This window comes from Pinus tabuliformis, chromosome Q (assembly GCF_031772625.1).
Source record: "Pinus tabuliformis cultivar Carrire ecotype Pingquan chromosome Q, CPIR1, whole genome shotgun sequence".
Taxonomy (NCBI): Eukaryota; Viridiplantae; Streptophyta; class Pinopsida; order Pinales; family Pinaceae; genus Pinus; species Pinus tabuliformis.
In genome coordinates, this window is record NC_142296.1 from 352,723,522 (window position 1) to 352,744,788 (window position 21,267).

Below are 21,267 nucleotides of genomic sequence, written 5' to 3' on the forward strand. Positions count from 1 at the left end.
ATAACTTATATTGGAATTCATGTAGGCATCCTAAATCCAATCCTAAATTAGAAACTCAAATTACTAGCTACTATAATGGCATGAAGAAAACAAATCAAGAAGATAATCTAATGTACTGAATGGTCAAAGAATAAAAACAAAAATAGAAGAGGTTGAAGAACCCGAGGGAGGTTAAGAATTGATGCATATGGAAAGGTACAAAAGCCCCAATTTCAATTACTAGAAGGTTTTTAAGGACTTGGTTTTACACATCTCACTTTTGCATGAAGGGATTTCATTTGCACCTGATGATATTGTGAAGGATTTATTCCTCTATTACTTTTACAAGGTTTGTAGGGTCGAAATATGTTTATTATCTATCACGATCTACCATTACCATTAATCCCATAAATCTACAACTTCATAAAATACATGTAGGAAGTATGCATGGTTTCATGTGGTTCAAAATAAATTGTTTCACTTGAGTTGGAAACCCTTGTAACCTCTATTGGTATCCCTTCTGATAGTATCACATTATACAAACATGTACAAAACATTTTGCATCCATTGAACATAAGTTACATTGGTAGTCATGTAGGTACCCTAAAACCAATCCTAAATCAGCCACTTGAGTGAGCAAAAACTATAGTTGCACAATAACACAAATCATGAAGATACTCTCATATACTATGGGAGTCAGGTAATATAGATAAGAGTACAATTGATTCTCCTTAGTCGATAGAGCCTTGATATATTTCTTCAAGTATGCTAATGCAACACACATATATATGAGTGAACTATAAAATATGTAAAACCATTGTCTATAGCATCCTTAAAGCCTTGCTAGTAAAAATTCTTTGTTCTTTCATCATCAAAACAGAAAAAATGATAATAACAATACAACATAACACTTTGTGTAGTATCCTTTCACAACAATAGGTCTTGATTCTCTCTAGGTTTGTCTCTTCTCAATCATAGGCCTTCGAAAGTGAGTTTTACTAAATTTGTAGTTACCAATATGGATTTGTTCAAAAAAATCATTTTCATCCCTTTCTAGTAAAATTATGTTTTTTCAGTCGTTAATAAGATAAGACACTATGAGTAGACAATTCATTGGATATTGTGTTGAAGGGGTTTGAAGAACCCGTAAATCAAACAACCTATGAGGCCATGAATTAATATCAGATAGATCTACATATTAAAAACAATAAGGATAATGTAGCATTATTTTCTCTCATTCAAATATGTTTGGATGATAAAATTCTTCCAAAAGTACCACAACAACCAAGTCCAAAGAAACTTGGTATATTTTCAAGATGTCATTGAGTGAAAGGAGTAGTAACATCAATAAACTTCAAGCTAAGTTATAGAACATGGTGGTTGTTAATGGAATAATTGTTGTTACAGAAGAAGATTTTGACTTTTGAAGGACTTGTTGAACCAAAAGAACATATACAACACATGGAATAGTAACATCAATAAACCTCAAGCCAAGCCATAGAACATGGTAGTTGTTCATGAAATAATTGTTGGGAAGGAAGAAGATTTTGACTTTGGAAGAACTTATGAACAAAAAGAACATATACAACACATGGAATAGTAACACCAATAAACCTCAAGCTAAGTTGTAGAACATGGTAGTTGTTAATGAAATAATTGTTGTGAAAGAACAAGATTTTGACTTTGGAAGAACTTGTTGAACCAAAAGAACGTACAACATGTGGAAACTAAAGTTCTCTTCATTGAATAAATTTGAAAAGAAAATGTTGACTAAAGTAAATCCCTATGTCTATATACACATGTGGATGATAAAATTAAAGTTGAAGGTGTATGTGAAATTGTATTTCTAGAAATAGTAACATGGTAGGAGAATCTAGTAATGAACGTTGCTAAAAATATGCCTGAAAATGTAGTTGAGTTGGATTAGGAAGATGAATTAGCTTTTCTTCATGAATAAAGAAAATGAAGGAAATCATTGAAGTTGTTGAATCTTTTTGGCCATGGAATAAAAAATGAAGGAAAAGGTAAATATTGTTTTTAGTCATATCAAAGGTGTCAAAAATGCTCAATCAAGAAAAATTAAGTAAAAAAAATGCATAACAAAACTGTATAGGAAGAGTAAAATGAAAAAGACAGAAAAAAAATGAAAAAGAAAACAAGAATAAAACTAAAGGAAGAAGAAAAAGAAAAGATATGCACCATATAAAATTTACACCAGAAGAATAAAAATGTTTATCGAGCATATATATAAGCATGTAAATATAAGTCTTTTTTTGAATTATTCTCCGACATAGCTAACACTAAGAGCACCCAACAATCATGTTATGTTTGTAATGATTATAAGTCCATAAAAACATTGCAAAATAGTTACTTATATACATGCTATTTATAACAGTTAATAGACATCTTATAAATATAATACTTATTAAGTTTAATTATAATTTTTTATAAGAGATTGGAAAATAACCCTTAATTAAATATAAATTAAATCTAGGTTGTAGGACGCTCTGTAAGCGTTATAAAAGCTTTGTTATATACAGTATTTAGAATAGAATTCTCTCGATTTTTGGGCCATATTTATCCCAAAAGTTTTATTTACATATAATTATTTATTTTGTAAAATCATAAATGAAGTTTGATAGCTAATTGTATATTCTAAATACAATTATTTATAATTATAAATAATTTTTTATTCCGAATTCAAGTAAATTAATAATAATTTAAGCTAATTTGTTGGTGGAGAAAGATAAACTAGAGGATACCAAGATAAAGGAAGGGGATGGAAAGAGGTGGGAGGGACGACAGAGAGAAGAACCATAGGGGAAATTGGGTAGAACCGAATGGATGTCGCTGAGTCAAATCGTCTGAAGGGAACTAGCTTGCAATTTATGGAGAAACAATAGTTAGATAAGAATATGGAATTTTCAGTCCAAGCTACTCGGTAGAATCTCGTTTGCGATGACAAAAATGATGCACACCAAACCCTTTAAATATAACGAAAAGAATTTATGTTTAACAAATTTCAATTGTGTAGGTTGCAATTGAAGGTGAAACGTAAACCAGCTGGCTTTCGGGGAGAAAAGCTTTGACTTCGTTATGTTGCAATTATTGTAGCTCTAATCACTCAGAAATGATGCATGTATATATATATATATTTGATTCCATGTTAATGTTAAAAAATCATGTCCATGCATTAATTTTTTCATTTGTTCAAGCTGAGCAGTGTGAATGTGTGTTGCAAGTGTTGCTTGAGCCCATGTCTGTGTTTTTTAATTGTGTTCTAGCAAGGGTGCCCAGGCTGAGAGGGGTTAGGTGGCTGAGAGGGGTTAGGTGCCAGTTCTTTCATTTTGTTTATTGTGTTCAATTGGTAGAGTGAGATTCATGCTGGATTAGATATCCCTTCTTCATCTAGCACAAACAAGATGCTTTCTGTTGATAACTTTGTCACATCATATATAAGTTACTATACATTCATTATTTTAATTCTCTCACATTATATAAATATTATACTTTTACACTCATTTTGTTGGGAATAGATAAAATAGATTAACGATCACTCTAGAGTATTTTAATTCTCTCAAATTATATAAATACTATATTTTCATTTTTTAATTGTTGAAATTTCACACTTATTTAGTTGGGAATAGATAAAATAGACTAACAATCACGCTAGAATATACCATGGGACTATTTAAAAAAGTAATGATAATAATTTAAAAGTTTATTAATCTCTATAAGTTTTAGTTTAATGGAAAAATTCAACATGATATTAGAAGCTTGGGGAAGATTCAATTCCCCAATTTGCATCTGAAAAAAAGGTTTTAGATTTAATGCCTAAAAGTTTTAGTGTAACATTTAAGAAACATTTAAGAAAGAAGTGCTGGATTTAATACATCGGAGTTTTGGTGTAACATTTGAGAAAAGAAAGTTAGATTTAATGCCTACCGATTTAATGAATACATCAATATTAACAAATACTTGGTGTAATGAATACCTCAACATTAGCAAAAAGTTATTTGACAAATTCTGAACATTTTATGGTCAATAACTATAGATCACAAAGTAATGGAATTTTATTTGTATAGAAGCAGCAAGCAACTGCCATTACAATCTTGTTGGCTTCCTTCTAAAGTCTCCGAGCCGCTGTTGCTCTTTGAGCATTGAAATAAACAGCAGCAACTGGTAATCCAAGCCCATTGCGATCAGCGAAATCTCTGGTACTGAAGTTTCGGCGGGATCTAGGAGGGACGACAATTGTTTGTCGTCCTGTCTATTTGAACAAAACAAATACATACCTATGAATCCCAATCATAGGCCTTGGGAGCTCGTAACTCATCAGCTGTCTTCCTGAGAGCCATAAAAACATTTACTCGTCTTACATTCATAAATTGAATATTATAATTTAGCAGGAAATTAGAAAATCCACAAATCTATGTAATCATTAAACTAAGATAATTTTACAATAGTTATTACAACAATCCTACAGTTTTCAAACGATTTCAAATTTTATTAAAATGATTAGGGTTTCATATGCAAAATAATTAAAAGGAATATTGTGTCACAGTTATTACCGAAAGATGCCGCTGTTGTAGCAAGAATGTCAGTAACAATCCTGCACATAACAAAGTTTCAAAGATACGTAAGGTCGCCGTTGATAGGATGTTTAGTCCATAGAACTTGTGTATATTGGCGTTGTGGCCACAAATTTGCATGGATGACAATTATTTTTTTTAAGATTTTAGGAAAAAGAATTTAACAAATCAAAAGGTTGGAGTGTTTGAAGCATTGGTTTTTACGGGTAAGTGGATTCAACACCATCAACAACTTTGGTTACTCAAAATCTTGAAATTTGGCAACTATAAAAGCGGATTTTAAAAAATTTCTATTAAATTTTATCATAATTTTAAAACAAACTACCATTATTTTCGAAACTAATTTGTGAATTTTAAACTACAGTCAGTATATTGAACTGTAAAGTTTATTGCCTAGTTTCAGAGAATATGAATAAATACCAGCATAAATACTCGAGTGCGATAGGGTTGCTAGGAGTAGGTGCATCCTGGTCTGTCTCAATCTGAAAACACAGACTTAGTATTATCATTTTTTAATCTAAATCAAAGAAGACTCCAAGCCTTTTAGAATAAGAAAGCAACTATACTGAGATTCGAAGACTCAAAGCCTTTTAGAATAACAAAGCAACTAGACTAAGATTCTAAGTAGCTTTTACATAGTTAGGACTTCTATATCTTGTAATTGATAGGAAATTACTCGATCAAACTATTTGTTCCTTGAATTTATTTTCTCCCTGGAAACATTTCAAATTTATTGTGATGGCATATATAGCACAATAACAAATCCATATTGATGTTGTGGTTAGAACTGAAATTATTGTAAATTATATCTATAGAACTCAAATTATTGTGCATGATATCTATCAAATATATTGGAATCTATTGTGAGCATTATTTTGAGAAATCATCCAAGAACAACTTGGATGATTCTAATGAAAACAATCTGGATGACTCTGGTGATTACTCGATTAGTGAAGAACAACTTGGATGATTCCAATGAAAACAATTTGGATGGCTATGGTGACTACTCTAATAGTGAATGAATAAACGAAATGTCATTTATCTCTTAATTTCTTCCAATACCACTTCGCTGTAAATATGATAAACATAACAAAGCTAAACCATCAGCCTTCCTCTTCCTTTGTCATATCTATGCATATTTTGCTTATTGCGAAGGATGTTGATTAAATGTTCTGACAATGGAAAACCTTTAGATACTGAGATCCTAGTACAATGATTAAATGGCTTTAGATATTAAGATCCTAGTACAATGATTAAACAACAATTTCTATGAATAATTAAATATAGAGATCCTAGTACAATGATTAAAGGACAATTTACTTGAAAGTTTATTATTCTAGGCATAGAAATATCTCTATTACATATGCATGAAATTAAAAAAAAAAGATGGAATGAAAGATTTGAATGTAAGTATTTTATATAATTTTAACCTATAACATATTCAAATAAAAATAAATATATAATAATTTGAATATATCTATCTATCTATATATATATATATATATATATATATATATATATATAAAGATAAATTTATAAAAAGATTATATAGTAGTTAGTAAGTGCCATTTAATTTAAATATATTTCAATTAAACTAAAAAAAATAATAATTTTCTGTTATCACAAAAATAAAACAACTAATAAAACATTTTAATGTTGATTAAGAAATATGGTTGATTAATATTGTTTATGTTAACATATCTACACTTTAATCTTTAATATATATTTCAGTGTTTTATTTTTTATTAATATATATAATTTTTTGTAATTAAATTTATTAAAATATGTTTTTAATATAATAATAAGTATTAAATCGAAAATATAATAATATAGCCCACGGGGCTTTGGATTGATGGTGAATGCATGCATTGTTAAGGCACTCCTTGCGATAGGTCACTGGTTCAAATCCCCTGTGGGTGCTTTCCTACCAAAAAAAAAGAAAATATAATAATATCATTACATAATATATTAAATTAAGATGGATTTATAATTCAAATTATTTATTATAACTCTTAAAACTTCGTTTTCTTTTAAATCTCCTTGTAGAGTGAAAAGTGCTTACATTTCCTTCCCTACAAAAACAACATTACTACTCTCAAAATCTGGATATTGTAAAACTGCATGGTTATCAGCCACTGCCAAGAGATTGATATAGTTGTCTAACTAGAGAAATCAAGTAAAATACGGAAGGAAAATATATATGGTAAATGCCAATCACATGATTCATATTCTTGCACAACAACACACGATATTTTTTTCTGGCATAAATTTTACAAAAAATCTGAATGGAGACCAGCATGCGACTATATCATCAGTCCAAAAGAAAGGAAGCAGAGGATCGAAGAGCATAGCAAAGTGTAGAATGTTTGCATGTCTTCACCACCAACCTCCACCGGAGGGGGGCACACAATTGATCTGAAAATGAACATCTTAGATCACTTTTAAGGTATTATAGACTCATGTGCATGGATTTGCCTATATTACTTAGTACAACAGATCAATAAGATTGCAAATAATATAGACAATTGAGTAGTTACAGAAACATAATAGACAAACACACATAAACACAGCAAGTTTAATATGAAGTTCACCCAATACTCCTGGGCTACGTCTCCTGGTCCAGCTTTCAGAGGTGACCTCTCTATTATGTCTCCAAGAGCAGTGTTTTACAATAGTGAGCTCAATTTCAGTCTCAACACAACAGATATAAAACAGCAAGGATTTCTTGAATCCGTCAAGTCTCTATGAGTACACAAACTCTTCTTATTGACTCTCTGTCTCTATCTTCTCTCTATCTCAGCACTGCTTTCTCTCCGTCTCTATCATTCTATGGCTTTAAAGCCAATCGGTGTTGTCTGTTCATTTCCCCTTCTCGAGCTCTCTGGCTCCTGACCTCTGTTCGCTTGAATCCCCTTCTGAGGGTCAGCAATCATGGCATAACATATTCAAGGAAGGTGGCCACCTATTCTGCAACAGAAGGGACCATCGGGCCTCTAAAATCCCCAAAAATCGCATTCTCTGTTTACACAGAGAAATACGCTAAAACACAGGAAAATTTTTCCAAATCACTGTTCATCGGGCTTCAAATATTCATAATCCTACACTATATTCCTATCGTGTCCACCTTCAATCACTATCGCATATCGGAAATGCCCGTGTTTCATGGTTTCCCCTTTGTATTTGGAAAATACGTTAAAACACTAAAAATCCCACAGAATGGCTCATATCGGACTTGAAATAATATAATATTTATCGCATTCATAAATCCCATCAAGTCTGGTTTCATTGCATTGGGCCCATTCCCTTTGTATTTCATTTATTTGGTGAAAATGAAAAATACACATAAAAGTGTCATTTTCTGGATCTCAAAATATATCAAATATCATTTATAACTCTATCGAGTCCAGCTATCGCAAGCCATATTTATATCGGCCTCGCTCCTTTGTGTAGCAGTGATGCAATATTGTGATGCGATTGATCACAATCGCATATCGCATAGACCACCGGGCCATTTTTAAGCGCTCCTTTGTAATCACTGATTGTGATATGACGAGTTAATTTGGGCCATCAATCTGCGCGCTTGATCGACGGTCCTTGTTGACCCGTGCTAATCTCGATCACAATTGTCATATGATAGGCTCTGATATCCTCCGCCTGCCACCACCGATTGTGATATGCCAATCGGATCTGGACCATTGATCGACCAGATCCGACAGCTCCTGTGCAAAGTTGGTTTGACCTCCGATAGGCTCAATTGCACTATTTTCTTCATGTTTTTTCCTCCTGATAGTATTATCCGACATTTTTAAAGGTTCTCTTTTTGTGATAGTTTTTGGTTTTTGAAGACTTAGAGGGTGACTTGGATCCATTTTGGATTATGCCTTCCCACTAAAAAAGCTTTTGGAGCACCAAAAGTTGGTTTTCAAGCATCAATCAAGTGAGGATACAGTTTCCTCACTTGTCCAATTTCCATCTATCATGCACTGCTTGGTTTTGAACCTTTGAGTCCAATTCTGAGGTACTCAGTATCCCCTTTATGAGTTGTTCTCACCTTCCTGTCCAAAACTATATCTTCCTGCAACTCATTGAGATATTCAGGAAACATATCATCAATAAAAGGCAACTGACTTTTCTCTTCAGGATCTTCAATTAATCAAGGTTCAAACAGTCTCAAATTTCTGCATTAACCACTGAATAGATGTGCATGTAAGCTGGCAAATCAAGGCGATAAGCATTCTCACCAATTTTCTCAAGTATCTTGAAATGCTCATACCTTATTGGCTTCAGCTTCTTTCCTTCACCTTGGATTCTGTCTTTGCTAATGTACAGCCAGACTTGATCACCATCTTGGAAGCTATGTTCAATTCGATGCTTATCATGCCTTGCCTTGTACTTGGCCTAGCTCTTTTCCAGCTGTTCCTGCACTACTTGGTGAATTTCTTGGATTTGTTCAATGAACTTGGTTTCTTTGTCCACATGACAATGTCCATCAACCGCTATGTCTTTTCCAAAGACAAAATCCGAGGGAGAATTTGGTGTAAAGCCAAAACAAGTCTCAAAGGGAGATCTCTGTGTAGAAAATTGCTTAGCACGGTTGTAAGCATGTTGCAGATAACAAAAATGTTCATCCCAAAGTTTCAGATGCTTGCTGCAATAGCCCCTAAGAAACTGGATCACTATCCTATTGACCACCTCTATTTGGCCATCTATTTGCGGATGAAAGCCTATGCTCTTCTTCAATCTAGTGTCCATCAACTCCCACAGACTTGACCAAAACTTTGCAACAAACCGGGAATCTCGATCAGATACAATGGAAGTGGGTAAACCTAGACATGCTGAAAGAAAAACTTCGTTGTTTGTTTAGCTGTAATCTACTTGTTACAAGGTATTAAAATACGCATTTTGTTGAACCTATCCACAATAACATATAAATAGTCACGACCTTTTCTAGATTTTGGAAATCCCCCAACAAAGTCCATGGAAACACTTTCCCAAGGACGAGAAGGAACTGGAAGTGGAGTGTACATGCCTAATTTTCTGCTGCTAGGCTTGCTTTTAGCACGCATGGTACACCCTTTAATATATCTATAAACTTTTTCATGCATTCTTGGCCAATAATATAACCTTTGTAGTTGTGAAACTATTTTACTTACACCAAAATGGCCTGATATAAGAGAAGTATGTGCTTCCTGAATTACGTTAACTCTTTCAGTTTGTGGAATGCATAACTTTCCCAAATGATACAAGAGTTGGTCCTTAACATAATAATCCAATTCTTCTACTTGTTTTCCATTACTTAAAGTTGCATATACGTCTTTAAAATCTATATCTTGAGCATATTGTTCAATGTAGCTTTCATGCATTACTAAGTTATGATTATGTATAGTAGATGCATTTATGATTGGTCCAGACAACATATCTGCAACTTTATTGTGTATGCCCTTCTTATATTTGATGACTAGATGAAACTACTGTAGAAAACCCATCCACCTATAGTGTCTTGATTGGTTCAATTTAGTTTGTGAGCGAAAATATTGAAGTCGTTGATGGTTTGTATGGATGATTGTTTCTTTGCCCATTAAGTAATGTTTTTAGTTTTTCACACTCTGTACTAAGGCATACAATTCTTTATCATACGTGGGTAATTCACTACTGCAAAATTAAATGTCTCAAAATGATAGCATATGGGTTTACCATGTTTCATCAACACTACTCCCATGGCATAGTCACGGGCATCTGTTTCAATCTCAAATGGTCGTTGAAGATCTAACAGTGCTAGTATTGGTTCTGTACTAATTTTTTCTTTTAAGGTGTCAAAGGTTTTCTACGATTTTCTTGTCCACGGAAACAACTTATTCAATCCAGTTAAAGCATGTAAGGGAGCTGCAATCAAGGAAAAGTTAGCAATAAACTTCCTTCAATATTGTGCTGCTCCTAGGAAGCTCCTAACTTCTGTAGCAGATTTGGGTTTCGGCTAGTTCACAATGACTCCAACCTTAGAGGGATCTATCTTCAATTCATCACCCCCTATAATGTGACCCAAATAATTTAAAGATGCTTTTCCAAATTCACATTTTGATAAAGTAACATAGAGATTTTCTCTTTTCAAAACATCTAAAGTCTGCATTACATGCTTCAAATGTTCTTCCCATGTTTTACTGAAAACAAGAATGTCATCTAAATATACAATTACAAAATCATCAATAAAAGGCGTGAGTACATCATTCATAACTCTCATGAAAGTGGTAGGACCATTAGTTAAGACAAAAGGCATAACCGGCCATTCATACAGCCCTTGCTTTCTTTTGAAAGTAGTCTTCCATGCATTTTGTTCTGCTACTCTGACCTGATGATAGCCACCATGCAAGTCCACCTTGAAAAAGTAAACTGCCTCTTTCAGCTGATCTAATAGATCATCAATGCGAGGAAGAGCATAACGATTCTTGATCGTTATTTTATTCAGTGCTTTGTAATTAATGCACATCCTCCACGAACCATCTTTCTTTCTCACCAACACGATTGGAGATCCACATGGTGATGTGCTTGGCCTTATGAACCCTTTTTCGAGTAGCTCCTATACCTACTTCCTGATCTCTGCATTCTCTAAAGAGGATAACCTGTACATTTGATGTTAGGCAATGGAGCATCTTGTTGCAAATGAATATCATGTACAATTTCCCTTTTGGGTGGCAGACCTTTAGGTTCTTGACATAGGATATCATATTCTAAAATTAACTAAATCATCTTTCTATTTAGTATCACAACCTTCAAATACATTGGTTTTATCAGGGTCCTTTTCCTGTACAATCATCAGTAAAAATTGCTTGCATGAATTTACAATTCTTTTCATCTACTATGAGATTATGAGAGTGTAATTATTTTTTAGCTCATGAGATCTTACAATATATTCTATTCCATCTTTGGTGAGTTGATAATTATTTTCAGCTCTATAGAAAATGGCTTTTCTATCATACAAGTAAGGACTTCCTAAAACAATACCACATACATCCAAGGGAACTATATCTAACTAAACCTCATCTATAAATGTTGACCCAAATGCAAACCTAAGTTTACATTGTCTAGTCACTTGTAGCTTTGCTTTATCAGATACCCAACCTAATGGATATGGCTTCCTATCAGGTGTAGTTAGTAAGCCCAACTTCTTTACAATTGTTTCAGAAATCAAGTTTACTTGTGATCCACTATCAAATAAAGTATCAATATTTGGATGCTTGGAAATAACTCTAATATGAAAAATCTCATGTCTTTTCCTCTCATTTTATTCATTATCAATAGATTGTGCAGAATTAATAGTAGATGCTTCATAATTTTTACCTTTTATGCCTGTAGCTGTGACTATTGTTTCATCACTTGAGTTTGACCCCAAATATTTCTAAATAACAATAGCAGTCTTCTTCTTCTTGCCATTGAACTTCTTGGGTTTCAGCTCCGAATGCAAAGACCAACAATGTGCATCATCATGTCTATCCTTCTTGCATTGAGTGCATGAAGGTTTGTCTTTTTGTACAACGGTTGCATCCCTTTCTTTCCATTTCTGCTTCTTGTTTTCCTTGTTCTTGCTTGCAGTGGGTTTTGATGATCCCCCAGTCTCTAGGTTCACATTTTTGCCTCTAGCCTCTAGATGTGTAGCCTGAATGGATACCTCATATATGCTAGTGGGGTTAAACATGATAATGGTGTGCCCCAAATAGCAATGCAGACCACCTATATACTTCAACAATGTTTCAGGTGAGTCCTGAGAAATGCCTAGAATTAAAGCTCTTTTTCTAAATTCCTGGGTATAGCTTTCTACACTTTGCCCCTTTAATTGGCGAAGAGTTTGCCAACTAATCATTGCTTGCTACATATAAGCCAGTTGATAGAATTTTTTTTTAATGGCAGAAAAAAATTCACTCCAGGTAGGAAGAATTTTACCATGCTTCTTCAAATTAGCTTGTGTCCTGCCTTCCCACCACACCAGGTCAATTCATCCAAGGCGAAGGTTAGCGACCTGAATTTTACTCCTTTCTGAATCAATGTTCTGCACCCTACAATATACATCAATCTGTCTAATCCAGTTATCTAGCTTTTCTGCATTTAATTCTCCATCATAGATTAGCAAATCAAATTTCACATCTAATTTAATCAAAGATGTTTTCTTCTTTTTCTTTTCAGGGCTAGAAGGAGGAGTTGATGGAGGAGGCTCTTCCCCTCTCCCTTTGCCTTCTGAATGGGCAAATGGAAGTGGTTCCTCTACTCCTTTGCCTTGTTCTGGTGTTGAGGTGCTTTCACCTCAATCCTTCTTAAATTCCCAATACATTTCCTCCACCATGGCTCTCATGGTCATGAAACTGTCCATGAACTGAGATTCTGACTCCAATGGGACTTCTCTATCCATTCTCCTCTGAGCGTAGACTCTTCCATTCGCTAGATTGGTCTCAACAAGCTCTCCTTCTTGTAGTTTGAGCATTGGCCTATTTAGCATTCAACAATCCAACAGAAGGTTGTATAGCCTTAGCAAACCTAAAGCTCTGATATCACTTGATCTGAAAATGAAGATCTTAGATAACTTTTAAGGTATTACAAACTCATGTGCATGGATTTGCCTATATTACTTAGTGCAACGGATCGATAATATTGCTAATAATATAGACAATTGAGCAGTTAGAGAAACATAATAGACAAACACACATAAACACAACGAGTTTAATATGAAGTTCATACAATACTCCTAGGCTACATCTCCTGTTCCAGCCTTCAGTGGTGACCTCTCTATTATGTCTCCAAGAGCAGAGTTTTACAACAGTGAGCTCAATTTCAGTCTCAACACAATAGATACAAAACAACAAGGTTTGCTTGAATCCCTCAAGTCTCTATGAGTACACATACTCTTCTTACTAACTCTCTGTCTCTCTCTTCTCTCTTTCTTAGCACCGCTTTCTCTTTGTCTCTGTCAGTCTGTGGCGTTAAATCCAATTGGCATTGTATGTTCATTTCCCCTTCTTGGGATCTCTAGCTCCCAACCTCTATTCGCTCGAATCCTCTTCTGAGCGTTAGCAATCATGGCATGATGTCTTCAAGGAAGGTTGCCACCTATTCTACAACGGAAGGGACCATCAAGCCTTTGAAATCCCCAAAAATATTGTTTTATGTTAACACAGAGAAATACGCTAAAACACAAGAAAAATCCGCCGAATCACTGTTCATCGGATTTCAAATATTCATAAATCCGCACTATATTCCTATCGGGTCTGCCTTCAATCGCTATCTCATATCGCAAATTCCATGTTTCATGGTTTCCCCTTTGTATTTGGAAAATACATTAAAGCACTGAAAATCCCACAAAAAGACTCATATCGGACTTGAAATAATATAATATCGAATTCATAAATCCCGTCGGGTCCGGTTTCATCGCATTGGGCACATTCCCTTTGTATTTCATTTATTTGGCAGAAATGCTAAATACACAAAAAAGTTTCGTTTTTCAGATATCAAAATATATCAAATATCATTTACAACTCTATCGAGTTCGGCTATCGCAAGCCATATTTATATCGGCCACACTACTTTGTGTAGCCCCGATGAAATATTGCGATGTGATTGATTGTAATCACATATCACATAGACTCCCGCACCATTTGTAAGCACTCCTCTGTAGTCGATGATTGCAATATCGCGAGTTAACCTGGGTCGTTGATCTGCGCGCTTGATCGATAGTCCTCATTGACCCGCACTGATTGTGATTATAATTGCCATATGATAGGCTCTGATATCCTCCGCCTGCCACCGCCAATTGTGATATGCCAATCAGATCTGAACCATTGATCGGCCAGATCTGACGGCTCCTATGCAAAGTTGGTTTGACCTCTGATAGGCTCGATTTCACTGTTTTCTTCATGTTTTTACTTCCCGGTAGTGTTATCCAACATTTTTAAAGGTTCTCTTTTTGCAAAAGCTTTTGGATTTTGAAGACTTAGAGGGTGATTTCGATCCATTTTGGACAAACAATGGCTGAAGGCAGAAGCTTGTGGCCATCGTTGACCTGGTTGGAACCATATCTAACTGTCATTTTCATGCTAGGAGTGAACATGCAAACCACATCACTGATAATGTTAGCCACCGCTAAGGGCTCTGTCCATCGAACTGCCATTCTGTTGGCGAAATTTATGACAACCACTCGAAGTGGAAGACAAAACAATTGAATTAGATTGAAATCCACTGTTCTAAAGCTCTTTGAAAAGGATTATCTTCGACTCAACTCTGTCAATTACAACTCTACAGTTACTTCCAACATAACAATTAATATATAGATGAGAGATCGAATCAAGCAGAACTATCATCTCAACACAAAACGTAACATCCAAGAAGCTTACTTAACAAGGTTTAGCATTAAACGATTTGTTTTAAAAGCCATTGCGGGCGACATTACAAGTATTTTTTATTGGGTTCTCTCCTGGTGGAGCTCCTAACCGTCAACGTCACCTTTTGAATCATCCAGTCCGTGACATCAGGAGGCCCTTTTGCGATTTAAATACTGTGTTTTTTTTGGGATCACACTCGAAAATAACTAACAAATATATATGCAATCTGTTACCTATAAAATCTATATAAAATTAGTTTAAATTCTAAGTGGTTTTACAATTAAGGTTGATAGGCCTAGCGGTATTAAAATATAGCCTAAATGACAACATGTTCTTACAATTAAGGTTGATAGGCCTCGAAGGAGAAACAATTAACCTAAATGCTAATAGGTTTGTATTAGGAGTTACAATTGAGGTTGATGTTCAAAATTTATTTTAAGAAGATTTTTTTGTTTTTATCATTTGATATTTAGCAAAAGGTTAGTAAAAGATAATTGGGATTAACATTATTAAATTTTTATTAAATTAAATGTATTTAAAAAAAAGTGTTGTAACTTTGTTATGATAAATTATAACTTATATTATTGCATGTTAAATTAAGTTTGGTGATTAACCAAATTGAATCTGATAGTATTTCTCTAGTAGGAACTAATAAATTGAAATTTGAAGTAGTTAAATTAATTGTTTATTCAAGAAAGCACTAATATAAATTTTGGTGGGGACTAACCAGTAGTAAGTGTACATATTTACAATTTTACTCGTACATATGTGGTGAGGAAAACAGAAATAATAGTTGGAAATAATTCATGGTAAATATATTTATTTACTATCTATTTTTCATGCAAAGACAGTTAATTTATTGTTTGAAGTAAATAATTATAAATATGTCATTTACTTATGAAAAAGCTCAAGGATTTTTTTTTTCGATGGTTTTTCTACAAAACATAAAAACAAAAAAAATCAATAAATAAATATTTAAATTATGCATGAATATTGCAACATGTCCATAAACCATGTCATGAAATATATGAGACAATTATCCACATAGTATTATATTGGGTGAAAGTTGCAATAAGACTTTTAAATACAACCATGATAAATGAATCTAAACTACTTTATTATTTTTTCTAATATCAATATAATTTTTTATTAAATTTTATTTTAATATTTTACTTTATTATTTTTATAATTTTATTTTTTTATTATAGAATTTTTTTATTTTTTTTCTAAATAAGACTATTCTACTATTCACATTAAAAGTGTAAAATTACAACATAGCGAGCAAAAAGAACCAGCTGGCCAGAAAGGAAGGTCGCATGAAACAAGAAGTGTACAGAGCACAGATGTTGGACAAGACCATACTTTGCAGTCCCGTGCAGGGGATCCAGAGGAACACAAAACAACAGAAACAAACAACAGAAACAAAAGATTGACCTCGACACAATAGCAGATACAAAGATTGACAGTTTTGACAAAAAAGCCCTCGCTACTGGGCTGCATAACCTGTTAAGAAGCTGCAAAGCTTGATTAAACTTCCGGAATCTCCTCCACGATCCTACACCATCCACCGTCAGCTAGGTCCTGGGATTGGGTCTCCTCATTCTCGTTCAAAACCGAAGGCGCAGGCGCCATTATAGTGTCATTGACGATGCTGGCTGGTGGTTCCGTGTCTCGCGGTGAGCCTGCAATTGGAATCGGAACTGTTCCTTGGTCCTCCCGAAGAACACTGAATTCCCCCTCTTCTTGGGCTTCCTCTAGAAAGAGGACTGAAACATGGGCAATGATCCAAGGTCGGTTAAGGGAACAGTTGAAAGTGAAGATTGTTGAGCTGAAGGAGGGCGAAGACGAGGAGCCTGGGGAGCTGGGTTCGAGAAATTGGCTAGGCCTCAGAATGTTCCCTCTTCCGCTGTGAGAGCGTGGATGTTGACTCGGGGTAGCATCGCCAGAAGAAGGGCATGAAGGAGTGCTCTGAGCGGTGCCTCTGCAGCTAAGCATTCTTTGGTAGAGCCAAGGCATGACAGTAGAGACAACACCGTAATGGATTACAGAACAAACCACCGGAGAGGTATATCGCAGTCCAAACACACAGGCTAGCGGACGGGAGCCCAAAGCAGCAGTGGGAGACGGAGAAGTAGAGCAAGAGCTCAACCAACACGGAGGCTTCGAGCTAGCTGAGCCTGCGCCCATCCAACACAACACAAGGAACAACAGAGTATACCCATGGCGGAATTTGGTTAATAAGCATTTTCCCCTGCCTCGAGACCCTCCCGCCATAACTATGGCATTCATGGGAGCCGAGAGCCGATACCAGCCAGTGCGTGCGGAGATGGACGGCATATTAATGTTAACATCAAACATTCCCTTACACCCTGTTAAACCCACCTGCATGTGATCCTCCCTCCACATGGCTTCCGGTCCGCTGTACAAGGCTGGCAGGTGGCGTCTCTGCTCCGCCCACTCTAGTCCCATCGCAATGAAGGCAGCTTTAGACACCCGCATCTGGGGGGGCAGCATCTCTTTGGACCAGAATTTTGCATTCCTGTACTTGATCATGGTTCGATATTATGTCTAGAGTTCCTATGAGTAGAGTATGTTCATTTTCCACACCCACATTGGCTAGGAGGTCAGCGACCTTGTTGCTTTCCCTCTTAACATGATTGAAGATTATGGCCCTGTTGTTGAGAAGCGCTTGTTCTATGGCCTCCAATCTAGCCTTGAGTCTCTAACTAGTGGCTATTTTCCTCGCATGAGATCCATTTAGGAGCTGCTTGGCCATGTTGATAAGGATCATGGAATCACCTTCGACCTCTAGGGGATGGAAGTTGTGTTTCCATGAGAGGAGGAGACCTTGCCATAGACCCTCCAATTCAGCCGAGTTATTGGTGTCCCATCCAATGTTTCCAAAGTAAACCAGTAGAGACAATTCTGTATGATTTCTGAAAATTCCACCATAACTTGCTTTTCCAGGGTTGCCCTTTGAAGCTCCATCAAAGTTGAGCTTGAAGGCGTGCTTCGGAGGAGCTGTCCAGGAATCCTTTTTCATGTTGATGCTTTTTGAGGGGGCTTTAATGTAGGTTTCCTCAGGGAGTTGCATATTCTAGTTCTCCCAGATGGCTTTCTCATTATCGAGAGAGGGAAGGTCCTCCGGAGTCCAAGAGTGGAGCATCAGAGTCTCTTTGAGATTCATATAGAATTTTCTCCAGATGATTTCTAAGGGAGAAATTTGATCTTTAAATATGTGCTTGTTCCTTTCTTTGCAGACGCCCCAGATGAGTAGCCCGGGAATCATCCTCCATAAATGGTTAAGGATTTCACTTTGGTAGGGATTCTTTTGCCAATGAAGTAAGGAATTGGTGACGTCCTCCATCACTCTACATCTTCTTTGACACCTGAAGCTTGCCTTCTCCCATAAATGATTGGCCAGGGTGCATGAGTCCAGAAGGTGCTGGAGAGTTTCCTCCTGGGATTTACAGTTGACACATATAGAAGGGCCATGGTAGTTTCTTCGCCTCAGCCTATCCCAGGTAAGAATTTTCTGATGCCCGACCAGCCAGAGGAAAAGGGAGACTTTGGGCCAGATACCTGAACCCCATATTTTCCCCCAAATGGGATCGGGGGGCGAAGGGTCAGTACATATAAGTTTGTAAGCTTCTGAGGTGGAAAAGGTACCTTTAGGCCTATAACCCCATCATAAAATGTCCCTACCTTCAGAGTATCTTATGCATCATTTTTGGAGCTCCTTTTCCAGATCCTTCATAAAAGGGTGATCCGCATTCCTGATTAACCCGTCACCTTGCTTCCATTGTCTGTATCCTTGCACTGTCTCCTGCGTCCAATGCTGCCAAATCTTTTTCTGTTGTTGTTCCTCCCCGAGGTGGCTTGGAAGCGGGTGGAGAATTTTATTGAGCTTTGGAAATTGGTTCCAGGCATCTGTCCAGAATCGAGCTATTCTACCATTTCTTACTTCCCAAAAACTATGTTGCTGAATCAACAAGAAGTGTTGCTTGGCAGCATTCCAAATGAGTGAACCTTTTGCATTGGGAGTGAATCTTATAAGCTCCTCCTGAGGTCTATGATTGGCGTATTTGGCTGTCCATATGGCGGCCCACGGCTTGTCAGGGGAAGAGAGCCATTGCCACCAGATTTTGGCGCACATGATAGCATTGCTGTGATTGGGGTCCCTCAGGCCAATGCCACCTGTTTCTTTAGGCATATAGGCTGTGGTCCATTTTACCAGGGCCCATTTGCGGTTAGTGGCTGTATTTCCCCAGAGGAAGTTACGCTGTAGATCCCTTATTCTTTTAATTACCCACTTGGGCGCTGCAAGGATAGAGAATAAATAGAGCGGCATTGCCTGAAGCACAGCTTTTATGAGCACCACGTGACTTACAATGTTTAGCGCTTTGTGCGTCCATATATTGAGACGGGATTCCAGCTTCTCGATGAGGATGCGCCAATAGGAATGCTTGATGGCCGAATCAATGAGGGGGGCTCCAAGATATTTGGAAGGGAGAGTATGAATGGGGAAGCCCAATATCCGAGCTATAGCATGCTGCACGACAGGGGGAGTATGGAAGAAAAAGATCTGTGATTTGGCTTTATTGATGCTGGTACCTGAAGCCTCAGAGAAGTCATTAAGCAGGGATTTGAAGAGGGAGGCTTCCTAGACTGACGGGTAACCAAATAGCATGTTATCATCAACAAACTGCTGATGAGTTATAGCTGGGGAGTGCTGAATGGAGAGATCTTTGAGCTGCTTGGTGATGAGGGCTTGTTTGATGTGGTGACCCAAGCCTTCAGCCATTAACACAAAGAGGAAGGGGGAGAGAGGGTCGCCCTGCCGAATTCCTCTGGAGGGACTAAAGGGACGGGAGGGGATGCCGTTCACAAGAATGGAGAAGAAGGATGAGGAGATAAGACTCATAATCCAGCGTACCCACATAGGAGAGAATCCGAAAGCATTTAACATTTTTTGAATGTATGTCCAACTAAGCTTATCAAAGGCTTTTGAAAGATCAAGCTTAAGTATCATACCTGCCTGTTTGGAGTGCTTGAGGGAGTGAATAATTTCATGCGTGAGGATTATGCCATCTAGTATCTGTCTCCCTTCCACATAACCGGATTGTTCAGGCGAGATGAGCAGGGGCAGAAGTGGCTTTAACCTGTTGGCGATGACTTTAGAGATTACTTTGTAAATAACGTTGCAGAGAGCTATTGGGCGGAATTTGTCTGGTGTGTTGGATTTCTCCTCCTTTGGAATGAGCGCTATGAAAGTTGAGTTGAGAGAGGGTAACAGCCAGTGAAGAGCTCTTGATTCCTCCACTACTTGCCACACCTCAACTTTTATCAGCTCCCAAAAATTGTGGAAGAAGGTGGTAGTGAAGCCATCCGGGCCAAGGGCTTTGCCCTCCTTGAGTTGGTTCATAGCTACATCCACCTCCTGGGGTAGGATTGGGCGTAGAAGAAGCTCATTATGTTCCTCAGTGATAATTTTTGGTACATTTTGGGTGATTTTTTCTATAGCAGGTCTTCTGTCTGTGAGGGGCTCTTGATGAACTTGCCTGAAATGCCTGAGAAATTCCTCCTCGATTTCAGCATGCTTTTCCACTCTTACCCCTCCTTGCTTCTGTATGAATGAGATATTGTTGTGCATTCTTCTTTGGACAGTGGTTCGATGGAAGAATTTAGTGTTCCTTCCCCCCTCTTTCAACCATCTAATCCTGGATTTTTGCTTCCATAGTATCTCCTCCTGCTTTCTCCTCTCCTCCAGTTCCAAGGTCCATTCAGTGTGTCCCCCTATGATTATTTGTTGCTGGAGATCTGCCATTTCCTTGTTTAGCTCTTGTTGTGCCTTGAAGATATTTCCAAATGTCTCTTGATTCCAGCGCTTTATTTGGGATTTTAGATACTTGAGTTTCTGTTGGAACTGAAACATTTTGGATCCCTCTGGTGGAAAGAAGGTGCTCCAAGTTGATTTGATGAAGTCCTTGAATGAGGGGTGAGTGAGCCAGAACTCTTCGAAGCGGAAAGGCCATTTGGTGGTGTTGCCTGGTCTTTGCCATTGGAGGGAGATGGGCCAATGATCTGAGCCTGAATGAGGGAGAATTGCTGCCACTATATCCCCTCCCAAATGAACCAAGTTGTCATATATGAGGAATCTGTCTAGTTTGGAAGCGATTTGATGCTTCCCGGCTCTATGGTTACTCCATGTATGCGTGCCATTACAAAATTGTAGGTCGATTAGAGAATTGTTTTGGATGAAATATTTGAAGTGGACATTTTCCTGTTCCATCCTAGTTCTCCCTCCTTGCTTTTCCTCCAGCTTGTGATCATAT

The 21,267-nt window shown here is 36.7% G+C and overlaps 1 protein-coding gene and 1 pseudogene across 1 annotated transcript; both read right to left on the reverse strand.

The window, feature by feature from the left end:
• Positions 1-4,105: 4,105 nt before the first annotated feature.
• Positions 4,106-14,721, reverse strand: LOC149219631 (CEN-like protein 1; annotated as a pseudogene).
• Positions 14,722-18,656: 3,935 nt separating this feature from the next.
• LOC149219632 (uncharacterized) lies at positions 18,657-20,585 on the reverse strand. The gene is made up of 2 exons (XM_089386875.1): positions 19,967-20,585; positions 18,657-19,546 (listed from the first exon to the last, which is right to left on the reverse strand). Exons 1-2 carry the CDS (start codon positions 20,583-20,585, stop codon positions 18,657-18,659), a joined length of 1,509 nt encoding a protein of 502 aa, XP_089243001.1.
• Positions 20,586-21,267: the final 682 nt, after the last annotated feature.